At 37.5% G+C, this 24,313-nt stretch overlaps 1 protein-coding gene across 3 annotated transcripts in view; it reads right to left on the bottom strand.

Annotated features, from left to right (window-relative positions):
* Positions 1-24,313, bottom strand: part of LOC145666520 (uncharacterized) — a 466,510-nt gene that overhangs the window by 305,196 nt on the left and 137,001 nt on the right. For all 3 annotated transcript variants that reach the window (XM_081733813.1, XM_081733810.1, XM_081733811.1), the window contains exon 4: positions 18,642-19,607. In XM_081733813.1, coding sequence (XP_081589939.1) covers positions 18,642-19,607 — 966 coding nt within the window. The remainder of the gene's footprint in view (positions 1-18,641; positions 19,608-24,313) is intronic.

Below are 24,313 nucleotides of genomic sequence, written 5' to 3'. Positions count from 1 at the left end.
TGTTACCGATGAGTTCACCCCACGCGTCCATTCTGAGTTGCTTTTGTTCGTCCGATAAACAGTGCGGAACAAATCTGGAACACACCTCGCGTTTCCCTTGGTCTTGCGTCAGAATTTAGCGAACCATTTTTTGTCGATGTTCAAGTCGCTGGTCAGTATTCAAATAGTCAGTCGCCGATCCGATGTTACAAGCTCGCGAGCTTTCTCAACTGTTTCAGGCGTACGCACGGAAATCGGACTTCTGGTGTGGGCGTCATCTTCAACACTTTCGCGCCCGTCCCGAAAACGTCCATACCATTCAAATGTGCGGGAACGGGATAATGCTTGCTCACCATATACTTGCTTCAACATTGCATGTGTTTCTGTCTCACTTTTGCCAAGTTTGAGCAGAATTTGATGTTCACCCTTTGCTCCATTTCTGCACTTCTACTACACCACTTTACCACTTCTACAACAACACTGCACCAGATACGTCTCCATACTAGGCATTTTTCTCGGCTCGTAGTGCACGCAGATATTTCAAACAAAAAATTGAATGACCAAATCGTATGTGGAGAATCAAATGGTGATACTGCCATATCCAGTGGCGTAGCGGAAACATTTCCACGGGGTGTCAACTTCAAAATTTCAAACAGAAAGTGGTATCGATTTCAATTTCTTTGGAAGTATTATTGAAAAAGAAACAACTTTTATAGGAAACAATTTTCGCTAAAGTCTACGAGTGTTATTTGTTGTTGAATTGCTACTATCAAGACCACACGTCCCAGACATTTTTCTCGGCTCGTAGTGCACGTAAACACATCAAACAAAAAACTGAATGACCAAATCGTATGTGGAGAATCAAATGGTAATACTTTCATATTCAATGGCATTGCGGTAATGTTTTCACAGGGTGTCCAAGTTCAAAATTTCAAACAGAAAGTGGTATCAATTTCAATTTGTTTGGAAGTATTATTGAAAAAGAAAAAACTTTTATAGGAAACACTTTTAGTTAAATTCTATAATTTTACATCTATGTCTTATTTATTGTTTAATTGCAACTACAGAATAAAAGCTTTACGATGGGCGGACTGAAAGTCGTGAGAAATATTTTTTCACAACCGTGTTGTTTATTTGTAAGTGAAACCAAATATATCGTCTCAATCTATAGACCTTTCCTTTCCTTTTCTACATAGTCTCCGTTCTTTTGTGCACATTTTCCCCATCATTCTCCAAGTTTGCAAGTACCCTTGAGATAGAATTCAGTTCCAGCTGCCCACAGACACTGACGCACTGATTGACGAGTATCCTCCAATGTCTATCGATAGCATCGCATCTGTTCCTTCACAAAACCGAAAATAGTCGGAGTGTGCCATGCCGGGACTGTACGGAGGATGTGGAAGTGTTTTCCACCCAAATCTCCTGATCTGCTCTATAGTGGCACGTAAAATATGCGAACGCGCATTATCCTATTTAAGGATGATCTTCTTTCTAGGCGCTTATCACGCAAGGCACGACAGAGCTTCGAAAGTGTCTGGATGTAGCGGCCAGAATTTATGGTTTGTCCAGGATCAAGAAAGTGAATCAGATTGCAACCCTGTGCATCCCAGAAGACGCTCCTATAACTTTTCCTATCGATTGCACTTTCTTGGCTATCTTCGGTGGTGAAATCAAGTGGTGCCATTCCATACTCTCTCGTTTTGTTTCAGGTTCATAATAATGGAACCAGCTTTTATCTCCAGTCACAATACCCGTCAAAAGGTCATCATCACCTTCATATCAAAATCTCTGCAGAAGGGTTTGGGCAATGGTTAGTTCCTGACGTCTGTGGTCCTCGGTTAATAACCGTGGGACCCAACGGGCAAAAATCTTCCGTTAACCTAACCTGTGAATCATTTCTTGCACCGCACTATGTTCAACAACAAGTTTTGCAGCGATATCATTCACAGTGATAAGTTTTACCCCTATCTCCCCTAATCAGCTCATCAACTTTTACCTTGTTGCGTTTCGTTTAGGCCCTTCGAAAGTGCGCGCTGCGTGGCTTAAGTTTGATAATCGTGTTTCCATCCTTAAAATGTTTCACCCATCTCCTAACACTGCTAGCTCCCATGCACACATCTCCATTGGCATGCTGCAGTCTGCGGTGAATTTCAGAAGCAGATTGGTCCTCTTTAACAAGGAATTCAAACACAGCACGGTGTCGAAACGAAACATCGCTGCAGGCCATTTTGCAAATCCTGCCTGTGGTTACGTGCTAGCAAAAAATAGCGTTAACGTCTGAAAAGAAAGAAAGAAATGTCTGTAGATTGAGATGATATACTTGGTTTTACTTACAGCTAAAGATTACGGTTGTGAAAACATGTTGCTCATAGAGTAATTATATAGTATAAGAGGTTTCAGCTGCTCTTCCGCTGAAACTGTGGAGACCGTGGCAGCACCACTCAAGGAAGTTGGGTACTACGAACTATTAAAAACAAGAACGAATCAAATCATTCAGAGCGCCTGTCTGATGGAATTAGCCAATGATGCACTTAGCTACTGCCAGCAGCATACGATACAGTTATTTACAATTCAAGCCGATAGTGTCGCAGAATCACTTTCGTTGCAATGTGGAAAAAGTTAATTCCCATTAGTTATATAGAAAGTAGTCATTAGGGTAATCAATGATGTTTCTCACGACTTTCAGTATGCTCCTCGTAATTAGCAGTTACTTTAAAAGCACACAAGATAACACATGTTCTATCAAATAGCATTGTTGTTGAAAACTCTTTATGTCATTCAGTGTCAAACGTTATGACATATCTGTTGTACGCATCAACAAATCAAAACAATATTGCAGGACAGTATAGTTTAAATTGCTGGGTCGGAACCAATTCAAAATAGAAAAGCACAGAAAAACACTCATGGGTTTTACGTTAAACTACGTATGAAACAAATTTGATCAAAAGTATCAGCAATAAAACAAAACAAAAATTAAAACTTAAAAGTTATGAAATTATTGTCACCCTCCCGGGCTTCTTAACGGGTTACCTAACTTACGAAAACGTTTCAATAAAAATCACTTTTCACAATAATTGCACAAATAATAGTTCAAGAATAGTAAAAATAAAGTGAAGATAATAAATACAACAAATAACATGAACTGCAAGTTCTGTACATTCTTCCCAAAATATCATACTTCGATAAAATAAACTCACAATAAATGTTCAGAGGATCGTCCAAGACTTGCGATGCACATCCAAATGCGTACCGGAACATTGTTGACTGCTCTTAACACTTCATTTGGACTTAGTGCACGGCAGACAATACGGATCCTCTCCATCATGCCCTCTCTTATAGTAGGACGCTCTTGGTAAACCAGCTCCTTGACACGTCCCCAAAAGAAAAAAATCAAGCGGAGTCAGGTCCGGAGAACGAGCTGGTCAGGAAACCGGGACTCCTCTTCCGATCCATTTGTTTGGAAATAAACGTTTAACAGTTTGTCTGGCAAATCTTGCAAAACGAGCAGAGCAACAGTCTTGTTGTAGTCACATCATTTCATGAGTTGCTATTGGGACATCTTTCAAGAACTCACAAAGAACATGTGACAAAAAATTAGCGCATTCTACCCCTGTCAAAATACCTTCGAAGAAATAAGGACCGATTATTTGGCCTCCCACTACACCACACCAGAAGTTAAGTATCCAGATATGTTGGTTGTCAACTTCACGTACCCAGTGAGGATTCACTCTGGACCAGTAGTGATCATTGTGTATGTTGACATCTCCATTACTCTTGAAGGTTGCCTCATCCGTCCACAGAATGTTCTGGTGAAAACTGGAGTTCCTGGCGTTCATCCACTGACAAAACTCCAGACGGTTATGGAAATCTTGTTCTCGGAGTTCTTGATACAGGTGAATATGGTAAGGGTGTAACGAGTTATTATGCAGAATCCTCCAAACAGTCATGTGGCTCATAGCAGCATCCGTGGCTAATTGTCTTGTCGATATTTGGGGATCCATATGGACTGCAGTAAGAATGTCGGGAGACCGATTATCCTGAACACGGCGTTTGATCTGTTGACGTTTGTTGTGATGAGGTTAAACATGGCCAGTCCCTGCACACGAAGCGCCAAGCGCCGAAATACTTTTCTCGACTGCTGAGCACGATCGGGAAACCGTTCACCATATTTTTTTATCACCATTAGGGTGATCTTGATAGTAGCGATTCAACTTCAAATAACACTCGTAGATGCCAAACCGTAGACTTTAGCGAAAATAGTTTCCTATAAAAGTTTTCTTTTTCAATAATACTTCCAAACAAATTGAAATTGATACCTCTTTCTATTTGAAATTTTGAAGTTGACAGCCCGTGGAAATATTTCCGCTACGCCACTGGATATGGAAGTATCAACATTTTATTTTCCACATTTGATTTGGTCATTCAATTTTTTGTTTCAAGTATCTGCGTGCACTACGAGCCGAGAAAAATGCCTGGGACGGCTGGTCTTGATACTAGCAATTCAACAACAAATAATACTCGTAGATGCCAAACCGTAGAGTTTGGCGAAAATGGTTTCCTATAAAAGTTGTTTCTTTTTCAATAATACTTCCAAAGAAATTGAAATTGATACCACTTTTCATTTGAAATTTTAAAGTTGACACCCCGTGGAAATATTTCCTCTACGCCACTGGATATGGAAGTATCAACATTTCATTTTCCACATTCGATTTGGTTATTCAATTTTTGTTTGAAGTATCTACGTGCACTACGAGCCGAGAAAAATGCCTGGGACGAGTGGTCTGATACACCCTATATCAGCGTTTCCCAACCGGTGTGCCGCGAGGAAATCGAAACAAAATTATTAATTCTATAGCAAACAGGAAAAAAATGTATATTTTTCTATTTCACATTGCTATGAATTTCTACCACGGAAAAAATTACTGTAATTGTAATATATTATTCTACATCTATTACTGTGTAGCAGACAGTATTTCGGCTCGTACACATTTCCAGGATTAGTTGCTATGTTACGCTTCAATTGAGAGTCATACTAACACCGAGAAATGGAAGTACTTGTACGGTACGTGTCAAGTGAACATTCGTAGAACACTCATTCGCACGTGAATGACAGAACACTTTGTTCAACGGGTGTGTTTTGACTTCGACGCATCGGAAGCTGTGTGATTGCAATAATCTGTACCGGGTTTGGTTAAAACAGCAAAGTTAAAAGTACATGACATTTGTCTGTTCGTTCGTTATTTAGTGATCTTCGTTCTTAGTGAAAGGTTGGATACAGTTTTCGAAAAAGAAAGCGTATTTTTAAAAATCGTAGTCCTATATTTCATTGCAATTATTTTCTGTTTTAAAATTAGAATAAAAAATAAGCATAATGAATTAGCATAGGGGAAAACCAATGCTCCAGCTTTCATCTCTGTGAGAAGATGGTCAGTAATCAGAGAAAATATCCCAAGGTATTTTATATTTGCAAATAATAATAATATCTATGAGTGTGCCGCGAGAATTCAAGTTACACCCGTAGTGTGACGGAAGTTGAAAAAGGTTAGGAAACGCTGCCCTATTATACATATATATATATATATATATATATTGTAAAATTTCTTGGGTAGAGCAAATGAAATATACTCGGGATTTGGACTTTTCCCTTTACCTTTTTATTATAAAAAGTTTATGTACACAAATTATAATAAGAAATTCCACTAATATTTAGATAAGCTTAGATAGGAGCCCGGTGACCAAGCGTCGTGAGAGGGGTGTAGATTAGGCATCTCTTTCTCGGTGACCGTGCGTCGTGAGAAAGAGAATAGGAGCCCAGTGACCAAGCGTCGTGGGTATAAGGATCGTGAGAGGGGTTTTAGGTATTGTGATCAATGCGGGAAGATTGATGTTGGTTGAGGTGTGCAGGTCCTTTTTATTCTGTCTTGTCGGCTTCCATCGTTGATTTTCGTCCTTCCGACTGTTGGCGATGGTGATCGACTCCTCTTCGGGAACGTCGTCTGTTTGTTTTTATTTATTAGTAACACATGTAGTTCACACGTGGTTATTGCCTGGTACGGCAACGTGGGGATCCTTACACCCCCGGGGCGTAGAAAAAAAAACAAGCCACTGGATTATTTTCTCGTGTTTGTGCCAGCATGTGGAGTCTGCATATTGGGCACAGTATACACTGGAAAACACTATAACACTGAAACACAAAATCAAAGTTAAAAGCACTGGTCACTGATATCACTGTTCGAGACATTATCACATCATAAGGAAAGTTTAAAATGAAAGTTGAAGTTGGAGCACTGACAGTGTGTGTCCTCTTAATCTAAGCAGGATCCGTATAATACGTCATCTCCCTCAAAGGAGAGGCTGTCGAAGCTCTGGTGATTACAGTTAATAGTTATAACCATGTCACTGATGGTAATGTCCGTAGTATATGTTATGAAGTTCGCATGTCATATGGTGCTACTATATAAAAAGTTTCTAATATTGGTCTAGTTCTGACTAGTACTAGTTAATAGATGACAGAACACACTTAGAAAACAGTTAAAGTCAGTACTTTGATAATTGTAGTCACAGCGGAAAAAAGGTTTCCAATCAAAAGTCCTGATTTTCCAAACACACTGTATATGTAGGTTAATGTGTTAGTTATATGATAAGCAACGGAGAAGCAAAGAGAAAAAATGTAGCTGGCCTTGTGAAGTTCATTCGCTCGAAGTCGAAAGAAAATGCTGGCTTGCAATTTTGTTCACTGAAGGAAATTGTATGTATGAATGCCTATTTATATGACAGAATGCAGGTTGGTTAGGAATTATAAGAGTGAAAAAAAAAAGACAAGGGATCGCTTGTGATTTGAATACTAAGGTAGGTACTAGATTTGGTCACTTCAAATAGTTAGCTGTATCATATAGTGTATCTTGGTTCCTTGTATTACATGTTTTATTTCGTTTCCTTTTTTTTCTTTCTTCTTTGCCGCTGAAACATGAAGAGTGCGCTTCGCATGTCGCTCGTTTATATCTGCCGGGATGATGATAATCTCTTTTTTTGTCTTCTTTCTGTTCGGTTCGTCATCTTATTACGCTGCGTTCTGCATTTTCCTCGTATCGTATGTGTTCCTCGCCATCATGGTAAAATTTGATTCTATCGATGGAGATATTCTGTTCTCTATCCCTGAAATTATGGGGCATACGAACTCGGTAGAGATTATTGTTTAGTTTTGAGATTATTGTAGCCGGTCCGCAGTATCTATCGGTCCATTGTGATGACTCTCCAATTCTTCGAAAGGGAAAGTAAATGAGTACTTTATCTCCAGTGTGAAAAGTTTGTTGTTTATGTCTTTTATCAAAGTACTTCTTTTGTTGTTCGTGAGCCTTCAGTAAGTTATGTCGTGTCTTTTCTCGAAGCTTTAAAGTTGGTCCCGTTCAAGCTGTAGCTGAGGGGTAATCCGTAGTTTGCAATCGCTGATGGTCCTGGGTTCGTAACCAAACATGAGGAAGAAGCTGGATTTCTTCGTTCCCAATTGAGCGAAACTATTTAAACCAAAAGTAATATGAGGTAATAATTTTGGCCATGTTTCGTGATTTTGTTGGACGAAAAATTTTAAGGAATTCCGCAGTGTTTTGTTCATGACTTTGACTAATCCTATGTCTTGGTGGTTGAAAGCAGGGCAAAACTTAAATTCAAAGTTATATATCTCTGCTAATTTTTGAAGTTTCTTCGCTCTGTGCACAGGATGTCTGTCCAGATGAAGGAAACAAAAGGCGCCGAATTTCAGAATTACTTCTTCCAATAAGAATTGTTCAATTGTATCTGCTGTAATCCCGTTAACAGCCTTCGTCAATATATAACGTGTACTTGTTTCGATGGCGACTAAAACATATTTTGGTTTCCCTGCTTCGTGCGGATAGGAACCTAAGCCGTCAAACATCCATCGTTCTCCTATATGGCCTATCGGGTGATGCAGGAGTTCTCCCTGTCGTTTTTTGGGTAGTTTTTTCAATAGTTGACACTCCCTACAGTTCTTGATTCTGAATGCCAAGTATGATTTCATGTTTGGCATGTAGTATTTGTTAAGGACAGTTTTATATGTCTTTGAAAACCCAAAATGGGGAGCTGACGGGTCTTTATGAATAGACTCGAACCAATGTCCTGCCAAGCTTTTCGGGATGCACAAAAGATGAAGTAGCCCAAGTTCTGGATGTTTTTGTGTACGATACAATATGTTGTCTTTTAATCGAAAATATTTGGCTGCCCTCGTGGTAGAACTTTTTGCCGGTTCTCCCTCTTCTAAAACTGTTATAATATCAGCGTATGCGTCATCCTTACGCTGCTCTTCTCGTAAGTTCTTCAAAGATCCTGAGTATTCTATTTGGAGAATGGGTTCCTCTAGAGAATTAGATCTGTATGCATGTAGATCTTCAATTGCCTGATGTGGGTCCATGGGTTCTGAAATATCACTGCTATTCTGCTCTAAGCGGCTGATGATATCAGCCGGATGTTTCTTTAACTCGATGTGACAGATATCGAAATTATAGTCAGCTAAGAAAAGTCTATAGCGAGTGTATTTTCCTACTCTGTCCGGGTGACTACGTAAAGAGGTTAGACATTTTGCGTCTGTAAACAATTTAAATTTACGATTGAGTAAGAAATATCTAAATTTGCGTAAAGCATATATAATAGCGTATAATTCTTTTTGCCATACTGAGCTCTTGGTCTCAGTTTTTGTGAGACGTCTGCTACAATAGGAAACGATTCTTTCTTCGTTAGTTTTGGGATCAACGGGAATCTTCGTTAGTTATCAAAAGGAATTTATAACTTTTGCCCTCCGATCTGGTGAGAGGATGCGTCCGTGTACAGCCTTATCTCTAACTTTTCGTCGAAATGATAGAGAGAAGGGGCATTCAAAATGTCTTCTTTCAACTTCTCAAATAATTCGTCATGTTTTTCTGTCCATTTAAATTTGGCATTTTTGGTAAGAAGCTGCTGGAAAGGTTCTATCTTGATCGTGAAGTCCTTGATATGAGTTCGTAAATAAGAGCATAGGGCAATAAAGCTCTTAAGTATGCGTTTGGTCGTCGGCTTTTTAAAATTCTTTATCTTCTTTGCGATTTTTGGTGAGATGCTTATCTTCTCTCCGGATACAAGGAATCCTAGTACTGGGAGTTCTCTATATAACAGGCGCGACTTCTTGGGGTTGGCTCGGAAGTCGTGTTTCCTTAATTGTTGAAATAAAAGCTCCAAATCTGAAAGTTGTTGTTCCCACGTATAAGAACCGATGATGATGTCATCTGCAAAATTGGTTATGCGTTTAGGTTAGCCGTCTAGTAGCATTTTAATTACTATAGTCAAAGATTGGGAAGAGGAACAATGACCCATTACGCATCTAAGGAATTTATAACTTTTGCGTGTATGATTTACCTCGAAAGTCATATATTTAGTGCTTTTTGGATGCAATTTTATTTGAAAACAGGACTGCGAAATGTCCAAGCTTGAAATTAGGTTTTTCCCTTTTAAAACCTGTAAAACGTCCTCTGTATTTTGAAATGGTATGCTTAGGTATCTTGTATAACTATTGCATGCCTGGAGATTCAACACAAGCCTGAAATCTGAACTGTTTGGCTTTTTGATCGCAATTAAAGGCGAGAGGAAATTACTAGTCTGTGTCTCCGTTATGATTTTGGCATCTAACAGCTGTTGTATCTGCTTATCAATTTGATCTCTTATCCCTAATGGAATTGGTGGGGAACGGTGATGAAATAACGCACTTTTATCTATACGAATTTTGTGTTCATATCCTCTAAAATAGCCTATATCCTCTGGGCTGTATGAAAACACATCCCGTACATCCCGTATTTGTATAATAAGTTGGTTACAGCAATTCGCTGGTATTCCGGTAAATCCGGATTTATATCAAAAAGGTTAATGTTAAAAGATTTAGCAGTTTGCCTTAATCTTTCCTTTATCTCTTCGTGACGTGGGATTGGAAATTAGTAATTAAGGTCGTTACTCGGTACTCTCATGGTCATTTTCTGTAAGCCGTATCGGTCTAATAATGATTGTAATGGAGTAATGTAAAATGCAGCGTCATGAATTGTTTCTTTTTGAATCGATACAGGAAAGTAGAAATGTGATTTCGCCGGAATCGTAACTTTACTTGCTGTGATGACGTTTGCATTCCTTTCCAAGTGCAAAGAGTGCGTAGTGTCTCGTGACATTTCTTCCGATTCTTGTTTTTCCATTGGAAACGTAGGTTTCCTAGGTTTTCTGTATAATGATATGGATTTATTCTCCAAGTCTATTTAAGAGAAAAGTCTTGTGAGAATGTCATTCCCAAAAATTGGATTGAAGTCAGCATCTATGATGCGGAAGTAATGTGAGAAGGTGGTGTTGCCAATTTTAAATTTAATTAAAGCTATTTCTTTTAAAGTTATAACTTTGTTGGCAATGCCCTTGATACGAGTTTGAAATGGTATTAGCGTACATTTTGGGGTTACGTCCCGTCTTGACCATAGACTAAGACTAGAACCCGTATCTATTACAGCTGGTAGACTGTTTGTATTTACATTAATATTGAATAACAGTTTATTATTTTCTATTCCCAATTTAACATCTTCACGATGTTCATTAATGGTCGTCTGGGTGAAGAATTTGGCGTCCGTGCCCTTAAAAGTTTCTGCTGTTGCCTGCTCTTCTTGATTGCCATCACATTTTAATTGTGGTGGTGTCTGTGTGGCCCACGCCGACTTTTCTGAAAGGGCCCGCGAGGCTTGACTTTGGCCTGCGAGCCCATCTATGCGTTTCCCTGGTTGGAATTTTTTGGATTATTCCAACACGTGGATGCTCCATGGTTCTTCTTGTAACAAATTGAGCAGACTGATATTTTGTCGCTTTTTACAAAATGGTTCTTTTTTCTACCACCGTTATTTCCTTTATTGGTATTCTTCGCATCCGCTTTTCGTCCGTTGTTACGCCTATAATTGGACTTCATGGCATTCTGCGCCACCATTAACGATAACTCGGCCATTTGATTGGCTAATTTGGTAAGGTCCGTGTGAGGAGGTTGTGAGGGCGGGTTTTGACTTTGGTGGGGGTGCGGATTCGAAACTTCAGGTGCAGAGGAAGTTGACTGAAGAGGGAAGATATTCTGCGATGGAGGTGCAGAAGGTAACGATTGCGAATAACTAGGAGCAGGTTGGGTGTGATGCACAGTAGAAGTTGGCTGTTGTGCATAGGTTGGCAGATATGAATTAGAATTCGTTTGGCTGTAATGGTCGTACAAAGGGAGTGGTGAGGGGCGGTTAGGTTGGCCGATTAAAGAATGAATTGCCTGTGACAATTCTACATAATTCCTCTTTTGCATGAGATCTTGAGCTTTTTCCAGTTCGTGGAGTCGATCCTGCAGCCGTTGGATTGTTGGAAAGGATTCTAACGCTATCTTTTGCAGCAAATTTCGTTGTAGTCCTAACGAAAGAAAATGAATTTTCTGTTCCTCTGAAGCCTCTGGCATCAGTTGTCTGATAGCCCTCAATTTCCTTAAAAAACATGAATCGACCGATTCGTTTTCGTTCTGTTGAACTTGAAAAATTTCTAATTCCGCCTTATACGCTGTTATATTTGGGCGGGACAGAGAAATTAATTTGGTTTTCAGTTGTTCGTAATTTAGTGTGTCGAATTGATTCAGATTTTGCAATTGTAAGACAAAGTCAAGAGCTACGTCCTGTAGATACACAGGAAGAATTTCTTTCTTCCTTTCGGGGGTCCAAGCCTGAAGTAAAGTCAAATGATCAAACAGCATGAAAAATCGATCGGGATCGTCTGTACTGTGACCAGAATATCTAGTTAAGTGAGGAATATTAAGAGGTATACGGGAGCCTGATTCTGCCATATTGTTATCACCTTCTTTATATGTATTTTTCCCAGATCTAGTTGTCGGCATAAATACCTGCCAGCCTGTAACGAATCAATTTACCGTTAAGAGTTTTTATAATAATACGGATACTATCTTTTATATGATCCTCCTTTTAGTAACACTTACACTGTATTGTTTAAAAAGTTTCTAAGTCTTTTTTCGTTAATAAAAAGAGCGCCCCGTAGGAAAGTCCTTTTAATGTCTGCAAATAGACGCCGACGCATCTACCATGTAAAATTTCTTGGGTAGAGCAAATAAAATGTACTCGAGATTTGGACATTTCCCTTCCCTTTTTATTATAAAAAGTTTATGTACACAAATTATAATAAGAAATTCCACTAATATTTAGGTAAGCTTAGATAGGAGCCCGGTGACCAAGCGTCATGGGCTTTGAGGTGAGGTACTCTCGGTGACCAAGCGTCGTGAGAAAGAGGATACGAACCTTTGCCTGTATTTTCTTCTGATCTAAGCTCTGCAGTTTTACTCCAAACAGGTAAGACTTCACAATGCCGTAAAAATTGCAAGGATACTTCTACGTAATATCAAGAATGTACATTTCAAATTTAGCAACCAACTCCATAGATTCCACAGATCTTTTAGAATCTTGGTAAACGATGACGATACTTGATGTTGTTTTATCATTCCTTTCCTCAATATTCAACATTAGTAAGACATAACTGCTCATGACAAGGATAGCAGACACTGATGTCGCCAAGATTCAGAATGGTAATGATTTGGAATGTGATGTCATTTCTGATACCAATGCAACAGAATGAAATCTTAGCAATTATTCTCTCTATTCCAAATAATGTATTATAAGGTATGGCATGGAATGAAGAAAACACTCCTTCATAAAATGATGGAGTGCTCAGTTTATAATCGATGCAGAAGTAAAACGTTAATAACTTCCTTCAATTGTTTCTATCAGCGACTCGTATTCAATGGATATAAAATAATTTGAATTTAAGAGACTTCACAATAGGAACTCCTGATAACTTCGACTTTTGAAGACAAGTACTCGCTCTCACGTACATTTCGAGGCCATCATACTGCCATTTTTTTTTTTTTTTTTTTTTTTTAAATCAACGTAAGACATCAGAAGAGATTTACAAGAAGGAAAAGGTTTCACAAACACTATTGATGAAGAGAGCTTGTAAACTCCAATGTGAGTTACCATATCAGAAAATACTAAACCAAGGAAAGTACAACTACATCTCTCTGGAACAGCTTTGAAGGTGCTGAAGATGCTGGCACTCATAGATTCGATGAGGCAACCACATATGAACTCAAACCAGAGTTTGTCATTTCTCTTCCTCAATGTGGTGCGTTTGTAGGCAACACTCAACCTGTATCACCAACGTGAAGCAGTATCCATTTTTTTTAATTTCATCCAAGATTGTATCAACTGAACAAGATCGGTTTCTGCTAGTTATTCCCTCCCCAGTGACTGATCAGGCTACTGTGTATACTCTGAATGGGTGACACAGTAATTGAGACAACCAAACCTTCCGGTCTTCTGTGACGAAGGATATTCTGTACAGTTGTGGACATAGTTCTCAGAACCAGGAGGAATTTCATGGCATACTGTCAATGCTGGAAAGGATTCACTGCATAAAAGTGGCTATACGTGTGCTGGAAGATATCTCATTGGTAGTAGTCTCCAGTATGTTTTGATAGAAACATATATCTTCACAATGAATTCAGTTACAAGTGTACTGAATTGAAAACATTACGTTCGGGCGTTTCAAGGAATGTTAACTGAAGTACTTGAGAAAATGATCTGAGATGCTTTCTGGGACAAGAATGAAAAGAAAAAATACAACAGTTTCCTTGGAAAAGTAAATGAGTTTCGACTGGTTTTGCAAAACAAAGAAAAAGAAAAGTGTAAATTCCTCCACACTCAGTTGTTAGTTTCAGGTGAACAACTAAGCGACTGTTATTTAAATTTTTTTAACCAGTGTAGCGAAAAGTCAGAACTTCGCATTTATCTAGAAAATTTCCTCAGCATTGCAGAACACATACGAAACACTGAACATCTGATTGCGAAAGAGACTGGAATTTACATGTTGAGACAGTTGTCATTGATCCCTGTGGTTCAGCAATTTAACTGTCTGAGTTATTTGCGTTATAGATCATGGTATTTGGAATCAATGAAGCGCCTTGAAATATACTGTCCTTACCTGCATGAAAGTCCATGGGGGGCTAGTTCGTAGTTTCTGAAAAGCCACGCAGCGGCCCTAGATACGAAACTAGAACAAACAAATTCAACGAGCTCAAAAGAATGAGAGAGGAATCATTAAACAAGGATGTAAAACTCAATACGTACCAAATGACGAAAATGGCACCTAATCTACCATCAAGTTCCTACCATTGTCAACGCTTGGGACAATGTTACAAGTGCACAGGTAATACATACATATAGAAACAGTTCGTTATACAGAAACAGTTCATCATGAATAGAAAAGGAAGCAAACCCAATAATTTCACTCTAATGTCACGCGTTTGTTTCAGTTCATAATAGCATAATATCCATTCAAATTGGATTTGACATAACATTGCGATAAAACAAATTGTACCTGAGGATGCGAAGAAAAAAAAAATAGATGTACTAATAGACGCAAGCCGTCACTATGAGTTTAGGAAAGAGCGCTTTATTATCAAAGAAAGGAAACTGACTGGCAAAATTGAAAAATTCTGTGCCCCCATCCTCGGAACATTTATTACTAACACAACAATGGTGACATCTACAATCAATCAAGAGATTTGCTGAGATTCAGAAGAACATTAAAACAGAAAAAGGTTTGACAACGGAAGAAACACTCTCATATGATCCGATAAATTCACGTCAGTTGTTTGAAGGTGATGCACCTTAGGAACCAACGAAGCATGAGCTAGTATTACATTTAGAGAAAAGAATCTCATTCCATCCAGAATTTCCAGGTGAGACTTGAGTAGTACTGAATTTCATGTCATATAAAGAACGATGAAAATGTCAGCATTTAGTAACTTTGGAGAAGCAATAGATATCGTTATTCAACAAACGACTGAAGTGTGTCCAATCAAAGAAATACATTTTTTTAATTTCTGATAGCTATTGTGACAATTACCTCAAAGAAAGTGAGAGTACGTCAAACATGCACTACTGAATCTACTTATATTGCTTACCTACAATCTCAGACTCCCATACCAATCCAAATTGGAAAATTCAGTGGTAGAGCGTTCACCTCTGGTGCTTGGGGTCTCGGGTTCAAACCCTGCTTCCGCCAAGTGAACTTTGTGGTGGACAAACACCGTGTGCGTGGGTTTTCCCGGGGTTCTCCCGTTTCCTCCCACTTTCTTTATTCCATCATTTCATTCATTTCTCATAATCACCGTCTCCTTTAGCCTAACCGGCATAACCGTGGGGCGTAAAACTCAAAAATTTCATTTCATTTTTCATTTCCAAATTGGAAAATTTTGGAATGTCGTTCAAAATAAAATAAAAACTAAGAACTAACAAAAAAAATGTTTGAAAGACCTTCAACAGGCTTGATTCTCGTTACAAGAGGAATGGTAATAAATTATATTGTCCTTTCTGCTACCTTACACTCAAAAGAAAATAAATGTAGCCAAGATCGAAATACTCACACATACTGGGCAGCTGAATGCGGCGCCCAGCGAGTTGTTGTGATGCCCAATGATACAAATGTAGTTGTATTGCTACTCAGGTATTTTGAAACCTTACGTAGTAAAAGTCTAAACGGGCGATGTTTGAGCTTGAAGAAAAGCGTCGTTTAATTTCTATTCACCACTTACACGATACACTTCGAGATGAAATGAGTCGCGTTGTCATCAAAGCTCATATTCTCACTGGCAATGGTATTGTGAGTAAACTGGGTAAGAAAAATGCATGACTGAATGCACAAGCAACAAATTATCTTCTTCATTTTGCTGAAAGCAAGCCATTTCTCAGCTGTGTGAGAACGAGATCGACTAAATTAGAAAAAAATGAATGCTCTACGCTAAGAAATCTATCGACTTAGCTGTAAACCTATCAATGAGATGCCTGCCGTCTACTTTATCTGCTATTCTATACCACATAAGATGCGCGTACTTAATCCCAGAATCTTTGACTTTATTAGAAACGAAACATATTAATGAAAATCCTATGGAATTTGAATGGGAAGAAGTAGACGGTTTCTTCAGACCAGAAACTTGTTTTTAATTTCTACCACTTGCTGCATTACGGGTATGTTTTTGCAAACCAAACAAATGTAAACAATGTGTCGGTAAGAAGTTTCAAGCGTTGTGTACATTCTATTCTCTTTGTGTAAAGCGCTGTGAAACTTTACCATTGTAAATCATATGCATTTTGCTTTCAAATTTAAATTTTTACGCATATAAAGGAATTTTTCAGCTATACTTCAAAAAACAAGACAATATTAGAGGTATTAAAAATACAGGGTTGATCAAATCGGATGTAGAAGATATTGTCTGTCTGAAAAAATCTGCGAAAACTGCAAAAAGGTAACGCAGCTCTCTATGTGGGACCATCTAGCATTATAGTATTAGTATTTATATTTTACACTTTGACACATTAAAAAATGACAATATTAAGATTTAAATAATGTGATACTCAAATAGTGTGTATAATGTAGTTTATATATGGGAAATACTGTAGGAAAGCTCAGTTGTTCAGTCACATCTGCAAGTTTTTCAATGTTTTAATGTGGTTGTATTACTGATATTTACGGCCATTAATAGTACAATAATTGATATTGTTTCTACATGTTGTAATCATAAACCTTTTTGTACTTCAAACCAGTTTCTGCATCTTTTTAAATTTACATGCACAAGGATTCGTTTTTTCTTCTGTATTATACAATTTCAATATATCGCAAAGTATGGTTTCCTGACCACGAAAATTTATGGTTCGAAACAAAGATGAATTTCGTAGGTGACTTTATTCCTTAGTAACATTATTATTATTCCTTATTATTAGTCCTTTATTACTTAGTTAACACGCTGGTTGCTTATTTTGTACCCATATTGGAAAATGGTGTCCAATAAGCGACCATAACTGAGATGTCTCCCCAAGATGCACCCACACTTTGTTTACAAGCATATACTCTGAATCCAGGAATAAAAGTACTAGTAAATGTATACCATGCAAATCAGGAAGATAAGACGGAAGGATCAAACTAAACAAACAAGAAAAATACAGCAAATTGTCGGTTGACAATACACACTAACAGGCAGTAAGTGTAGGGACTGCTACTGGTATGGAGAACTATTAAAATTCTCGGAGATTCTGGGTAGCACCCCATGAATGATTTTCTACGCGACTAGAAATGTTCTAATGGATATTGCTATTATTATTATTATTATTATTATTATTAGTAGTAGTAGTAGTAGTAGTAGTAGTAGTAGTAGTAGTAGTAGTAGAAGAAGAAGAAGAAGAAGAAGAAGAAGAAGAAGAAGAAAAGGAAGGACAGATGACAAATTACGAACAAATGTTGAACTCTAGATAACTTTCAATGAGAAAGTAAATTGTATTTCTATTACTGTTAAAGTAACGTAGAATTTAATGTCAGTATGTACGCATGCATGTTAATATGAAATTTACCAGCATATTACTTTAAAAAAAGGAAGAATTGGCATACTGATAAATTTTACAACAAATTCCTCGTATTCCTTCATATTCAAGTAGGCATTTAATGAAATTTGATTTTTTTAATGAATTTTCAGTAGAACACGACACTCAGCTATATATACGATGAGTCAAACAGTTTGAATTTTGTGATAAGAGTGTGCGTAATTTATCAATACATTCTAATTTCTCGAGCATCACATGTTACACATACAATAGGCTGTCGCTGCGGATAGTCAATGAGAAGGACAAGAGGAAAATGAAAATTTTAGTTGAACATCCCTGGCTTTTATCTTGCAAACTAAAATATAAGCAAGAAAGAATTAACGAATTGTGACAGTGGATTAAACGGGTAAGACACAAAAAAATACATAGCGCCGTAGTCTCACCTCTGACGCTTGGATTTTCTCGGAGTTCTCCCATTTCCTCTCAATTTCAACATTCCACCATTATCATCAACCTATTATCACCATTTTCCTCAGCCTCCGTGCATAATTGCAGGACGTTAAAGATCAGAAAAGAAAAGAAAATACGTTGACAGCCAAAAACTCTGGCAACCTGAGACCAAATACGTGGTCCTCCAGACAAGAGATGAGTACTCTACTACAGACCTGAAGTATAGTTTGGGAAAGTAGAGAAGTATATTCACAAAAGGAAACTGTGAATTCGAAAATTAAAAATTCTGATCAAACTTCAAAAGCTGCTATGGATTGCTAGATTTAAAAGACTAATAATAAAAGTATGAGGAGCACTAATGATACACAAGCACAATAACTCAAAACACTGACAGTAAAATACGAAATAACACAACCCAAGAAATAAATAACCACATTAACAAACTAAGTTGGATATTTAGGCCAATGATGTTACTGACACCAAAAGATGGCGAAATAAATTATTTTCGAGCTTTTCTTTCCTCTCATGATCCTCTTATAGTTGGAATCCACGTGCGTTTAAAATAATTACAATAAGGTAGTCAGCATTCTTTATATTCACACTTTTTCGTCGAAAGTAATCCATATTTATCTATCTATATACTGATAGCTAATTTTTACAACCAGTGTAATTACAGTAGTTAACCTACATACTAAAATAATACGCTACCATAAAAAACAATATTACCATAATCTCTACCCTTACCTTCCGACACAAGAGCAGTAGGTACTGCTTGTCCTGGGAAGCATGTTACTGTAGCAGGTGTAGCATTTATATTTACAGAAGCTGCAGGTAAACCTGTTGGCATCATTGTAACACTAATTAAAGATGGTGACCGAGTCTGTAATGCATTTATGTTAACTGTAGCATGCTCTGGATTCGAAAACCCGAATTGCTGTGAAGGTACTAAATTTGCTTGTTGTAATGAGACTCCAGGTGGCACCACTGATGATGACTGACTTGAAGTTTGAACACAAGGTATAGTGCTTGATATGGCTAAAGGAGCACTTACAATTGAGGTCACATTTCCATGTATTGATGGCATCCCAACAGGGAGACCAATAGATGGAGAAGGTGGAACTGACGCAGTAACAGATGGCGTTAGTAGTACTGTTGCTGGATGCGGGCCGCTAATGACGGTTCCTGATATTGGCTGCACTGGCTGAGATACACATGAAAGAACAGGGGCTGGAGGTATAACACTTACCGGAACAGAAGGTGGGGATGTTACGGTATCGGAAAGGATAAAATGAGGATCAGATTGAATTTGTTGTGTTGGTCTAGCCGCTGTTTGTCCTGATACACTAATACGCAACGGCAAAGATTCCAGCTGAGACGCCTTATCTTCAGAAGAAGTGTGCGATGGAGAATACGGTGAGTCAGGTCTTTCCACTCTTGATATATGGCTATTGTCAATCTTTTTATCTGCATGGATTTCTGTGCGTGCTAATCTTCCTTCATGCCATGTATTTGCACTCACATCGCAGCTCTCGGCATGACTTATCTGTGAATTTGTCTGTAACGTGTTTTGGTACCAGATGGAAGTTCCCAGTTTTTCACTGTTCTGCAAATTCTCACTGGAACTTACGAAACATTTCTCAGTTTCTGATACTACAGTATCGTCAGAATCTGTCTTCGCTTGAGAAGAATCCCAGATGCCCCAGTCGGTATCTATAAGAATAAAAATAAAAATAATCGTTAGAAATAGAACGGAACACATCCTATGTTTCAAAGTAATAAGAGTTATATTTCACACTGTCTATATTATTGTTGCATAAAATTCTGCAGATTTAAATCTAATAAAAGTTAGTGAATAGAATAATATGTTTCCTAGTGTCTAAAGATTAGTTTCGACTCAGGATGATCTAAAGTTGTTGTTGTTGTATTAATATTGATAATGTAGTTGCCATTTACTTTTCTACAGAATGACTCCCATTGTGGGAAATACTGGAATATTACATAACCATCTAAATAGAAACAAATGAAATTGATGTTGTCTGTTACAGTATTTAAAAAAAGAAAAAAAGTTTGAATTGAAGTTCTGGACACAGTATTCTTCGAACTGACATTTTTATCACGTCGTTTCATTAAAATGTGTATTCTAAAGGAAAAGTACAGTTTCAAACAGTAGGAAAGAAACAAGAGTATATCACGAGCCCTTCTGCTAGAGAATTGCTTGAGATAGAACTCCTTATTAAAAATAAATGAACGTGCCCAACGTTTCCGAAAACTCTGCTTCTAACGGGAAGGCCAGAAGGGTGCAATTTCAATAACAATTTTCTCAATATATAAAAATTATATAAACTTTCTCTTTTTCTCTCTCTCTCTCTTTAGTTATCACTGAATCACGGCTGAACCATTTGAGATGAATTCTGGAGGAAAATAGTACTTGGGGTCTAGATAGGTTGTTACAAAATCATTTCAATTCAAAAACGCATCCTAAGCGGGAAAAAAGAAGTAAAAATATAATCTTCAAACATTTTTCATAAACATATCCTTTTCGAGAAAAGAACAGCTATATCAGATAGTTTCTCTTTCAGGTGACTAACAAATATCCAGTGAAAAATATAATGAATACCGAAGTAGTTTATTTGTTCCCACAATAGCACTATTTTTTCCTCACTATCTGCGATTATTATTTTTATTATCTTCACTTTTTATTCTTTATTTTATATATTTACTTTGTTCATGGATTTCAATTTTTAAACGCTTCAACTGTTTTCTCACTGTGGCCATTTTATGAATACAAAATAGGAAATTAAAATAAAGGTACTGTCCACTTCCCCGTTTAGAAGAGGAATTCTCGAAAATCCTAGAACATGGTCAATTCACTTTTAATAATAAGTATATATACTGAGTTTCATCTGCAAAACTTGAGGATCTAGCAACATACTCTTCCATCCCTAGTTTTTTTGAACCCCCTCCTCCCTCAGAGCATTGAGTTCGATAAAAGTGAAGGATAGATCGCAATTTCGAGAATAGTGCTATATTTAAAAATTAAATTTTAGTGTTCAGCCATTTTTCCGATGATACATGCACCGTCAATTTGAATATGGAAAGTTCTAGGCCTAGTAGTTTCTGAGATCTGTTAATACGTAAATCAGTGAGTCAATAAGCAAAAAGCGTGAATGGATAAGTATAGTGAAATGGCCCTACATGAATCTTGGGACAATAAATGGGTGGTATGTAGGTACTCCCAAGATACATTAATCCCTCACGTTTCAAATCTCAACTCTTGATTGGTTCACGAGGAATGGCACAAAATCAGAAAGGTGGCATTAATTTATTTCTTAAGAATGAATCGATAACTTTTGCTCAAACATGGATGTAGGTATGGGTGTGTACAGTGGACCACAGAAATTCTTGATGTACAAAGTCCGCGAGATAGGCAACCCAACTAACGCCTGCTCGAAGATTAATTACGCCTGGTAGTAGCTAGCACAGCAGCATGAAGTTGCCCCCAACTGTTAAAAGCACAAATCGTAAGGAGTGTTTTTGTGCAGAAGTGGAGCGAAACGATGGCTAACGAAATGACAAAGGGAGTCTTTGGATACTTATATTCACAGTACTTCTTGTTTGCATGATACACACGTACAACTATACACAGCCACTTGAAAAAATATACGGATATCAGAGGCGCTGATGAGAAGATAACAGTCGGGGGACTTAGTTATTCTTATAATTAACTCAAATGAGGATTATATAAACAAGTTTACTTAGTTCAAATAACTATACATATCCGCGTATCAAATAATATATAAACAGATTATGCAGTACATATGGTAGGTTATTTTTTCAACTAACTCAAAGCTTTGCGCTGAGTTTTGAAACTATTGACAAGAGTCCTACCTGCAAATCAATTAAAAGTATGGATGGATCATTTGGGGGGAAAAACCCAACCCCCAATGAAAATTTTAGGGGTCTAACAAGGCGTGAGCTCCTAGGTGCTACTGATTCATACGTAATACTACTTCGAAAGAAGAAATTGTTGATTTCATTATTCGTTAAATATTTTTTTGAAAATGCTAACTATTGGTAATTTATTTGTAATGGAGAACTTATCCCTATTAACGTATTTCCCGTTAGGTTGCGAATATAATTTCGGGTTCATGATTTGTATAATATTTGTGAAATTTTACACATTGAGACACAAAGAGAAAAGGGGAGAATATAGTGTCAATAAACAACAACTTAAAAATGCACGAAATTAACGGATAATATCAAATATAGAATCAGTGATAGAATTAACTCTGCAACTCGTTTCCTCCATTCATTTTTCTTGCTTTATTTTGAAGATCACTGAATTTCTTCACTGGAGATTATCTTTCATTTAGCAGCATCCAACTGGAGCTTAGCCTTGTAAATGAAACACTTTAAAAAGAGTAAACAGCGAACGCGGGAATCGACTCGGGGCGCCAGATTAGAAAACTACAACTCAAACCACTCATCTAAAGCGTTACTTCTTCCGGCTCACCTAAATAAAGCGCCTTTTCCGTTCGTTGAAACCAGTAGCTTGTTAATAGATTCACTGACAAAACACAGGAATATGTAATTGACTCAGAGGGCATTATATCACTGTATTCACTAAATTATCAAAATTACAGATTTTTTAAAAAACAAAATACAAAACTCCTTCATTTTGAATAAAATACGGCGCGTGTATTATACTCATAAACAAACTAAAGACAAATCAATTGCTGCGTAGTAATCGTGGTTAAGTGATTCGACCAGTAATCCGAAGGTAGTCGAATCAAATCGGATCCACGAACGACCACTACATTTTTTTACATTAGAATTTTTGATAGCGATTGATCGGCGGTGACACGCGTTTTATTTTCTTCTGATATTTGAATACTCGGATATTTCAATACTTGAACTATCAAATCTTCAGGAATAAAAATATTAATAATAATAATTATTATTATCTCATAGAAGATTAAAAGTTAAGAGCTTATTATCGCTCAGGGCATAACATTAAAACCAGAAATGTAACATTTGGCAAGAATATTTCGGTTTTGTTTAGTGTTGCTCACGAGAAGAGGAATTTCTCATCTCGTTTCTGATACAGAATGAACAAAATTTAGACGAGAGTTAATATTTTACATTTAGGACGGGAGAAGGCTAACTCAAATTATCGTCTCGCTTTGGAGATGGAAATCGAGACGGGACGAAAAGTATCGTAAACATATCTCGTTTTATCTCGATTCTCAAAATAGTGTATCTCCATTCTTTAACGCTTTGGGGATCCCATGGTACAATCTGTACCATACGGGGTGTTTCATGGTACATTGCGTTATAACTCTCCTATTTGAGCTTTTTCGTCCGTTTTTTTTTTCAAGTCCAGAAGCATTGTAGAAGACATTACGTATGGTTTCACACCTTCCTGCGTCGAGACATAGGAGGTGATGACGTCATAATTCTAAAATATATATATTTTCGTGTAATATTTTTTTGGGGGGTTATGTAAAGTATTTTTGGCGGGCTTATTTTTGCACGTAGAAGATTGAAATTTTGCACAAACATTCAGTCCACCGAGTAGTATTTACCAGATTTTTTTTCAGATTTCTGCGTTAAAACAGGGGGGAACCAGAGGAGCTGAAAGTTGAAAAAAGGGATATTTTACCCAAAAATCCCGTTTTTCATTTTCCCGCCTTAGATGCATGATGGAGACACGTGAGTCATACCGTCTGAAAGGCAGTTCTATTCTGAAGAGAATGATGTGCAACAAATACCCCTAGGGTAATTAGGGAAGTGTGAGGGAATTTTTATCAAAATATACTTCTGTATAGGGGAATTTTGGACATTTTCGGTATTATTTATTTGCGGCCTTATTTTTGCACCTAGAAGATTGAAGTTGTGCAAAAATATTCAGTCCACCGAGTAGTATTTACCAGATTTTTTTCAGATTTCTGCGTTAAAACAGGGGGGAACCAGAGGAGCTGAAAGTTGAAAAAAGGGATATTTTACCCAAAAATCCCGTTTTTCATTTTCCCGCCTTAGATGCATGATGGAGACACGTGAGTCATACCGTCTGAAAGGCAGTTCTATTCTGAAGAGAATGATGTGCAACAAATACCCCTAGGGTAATTAGGGAAGTGTCAGGGAATTTTTATCAAAATATACTTCTGTATAGGGGAATTTTGGACATTTTCGGTATTATTTATTTGCGGCCTTATTTTTGCACCTAGAAGATTGAAGTTGTGCAAAAATATTCAGTCCACCGAGTAGTATTTACCAGATTTTTTTTACAGATTTCTACGTTAAAACAGAGGGGTACAGAGGGGCTAGACGTTGAAAAAGGGAAATTTTTACCAAAAAATCCCTTTCACGGGATTTCCCCGCCTTAGATACATCATGGGGACAAGTGAATGGTACCG

Source organism: Thermobia domestica, chromosome 12, assembly GCF_964235325.1.
Source record: "Thermobia domestica chromosome 12, izTheDome1.hap1.1, whole genome shotgun sequence".
In the NCBI taxonomy this organism is placed as follows: domain Eukaryota; kingdom Metazoa; phylum Arthropoda; class Insecta; order Zygentoma; family Lepismatidae; genus Thermobia; species Thermobia domestica.
Note: the sequence above shows the minus strand (reverse complement) of the source record. Positions and strands in the feature narration are given on the sequence as shown.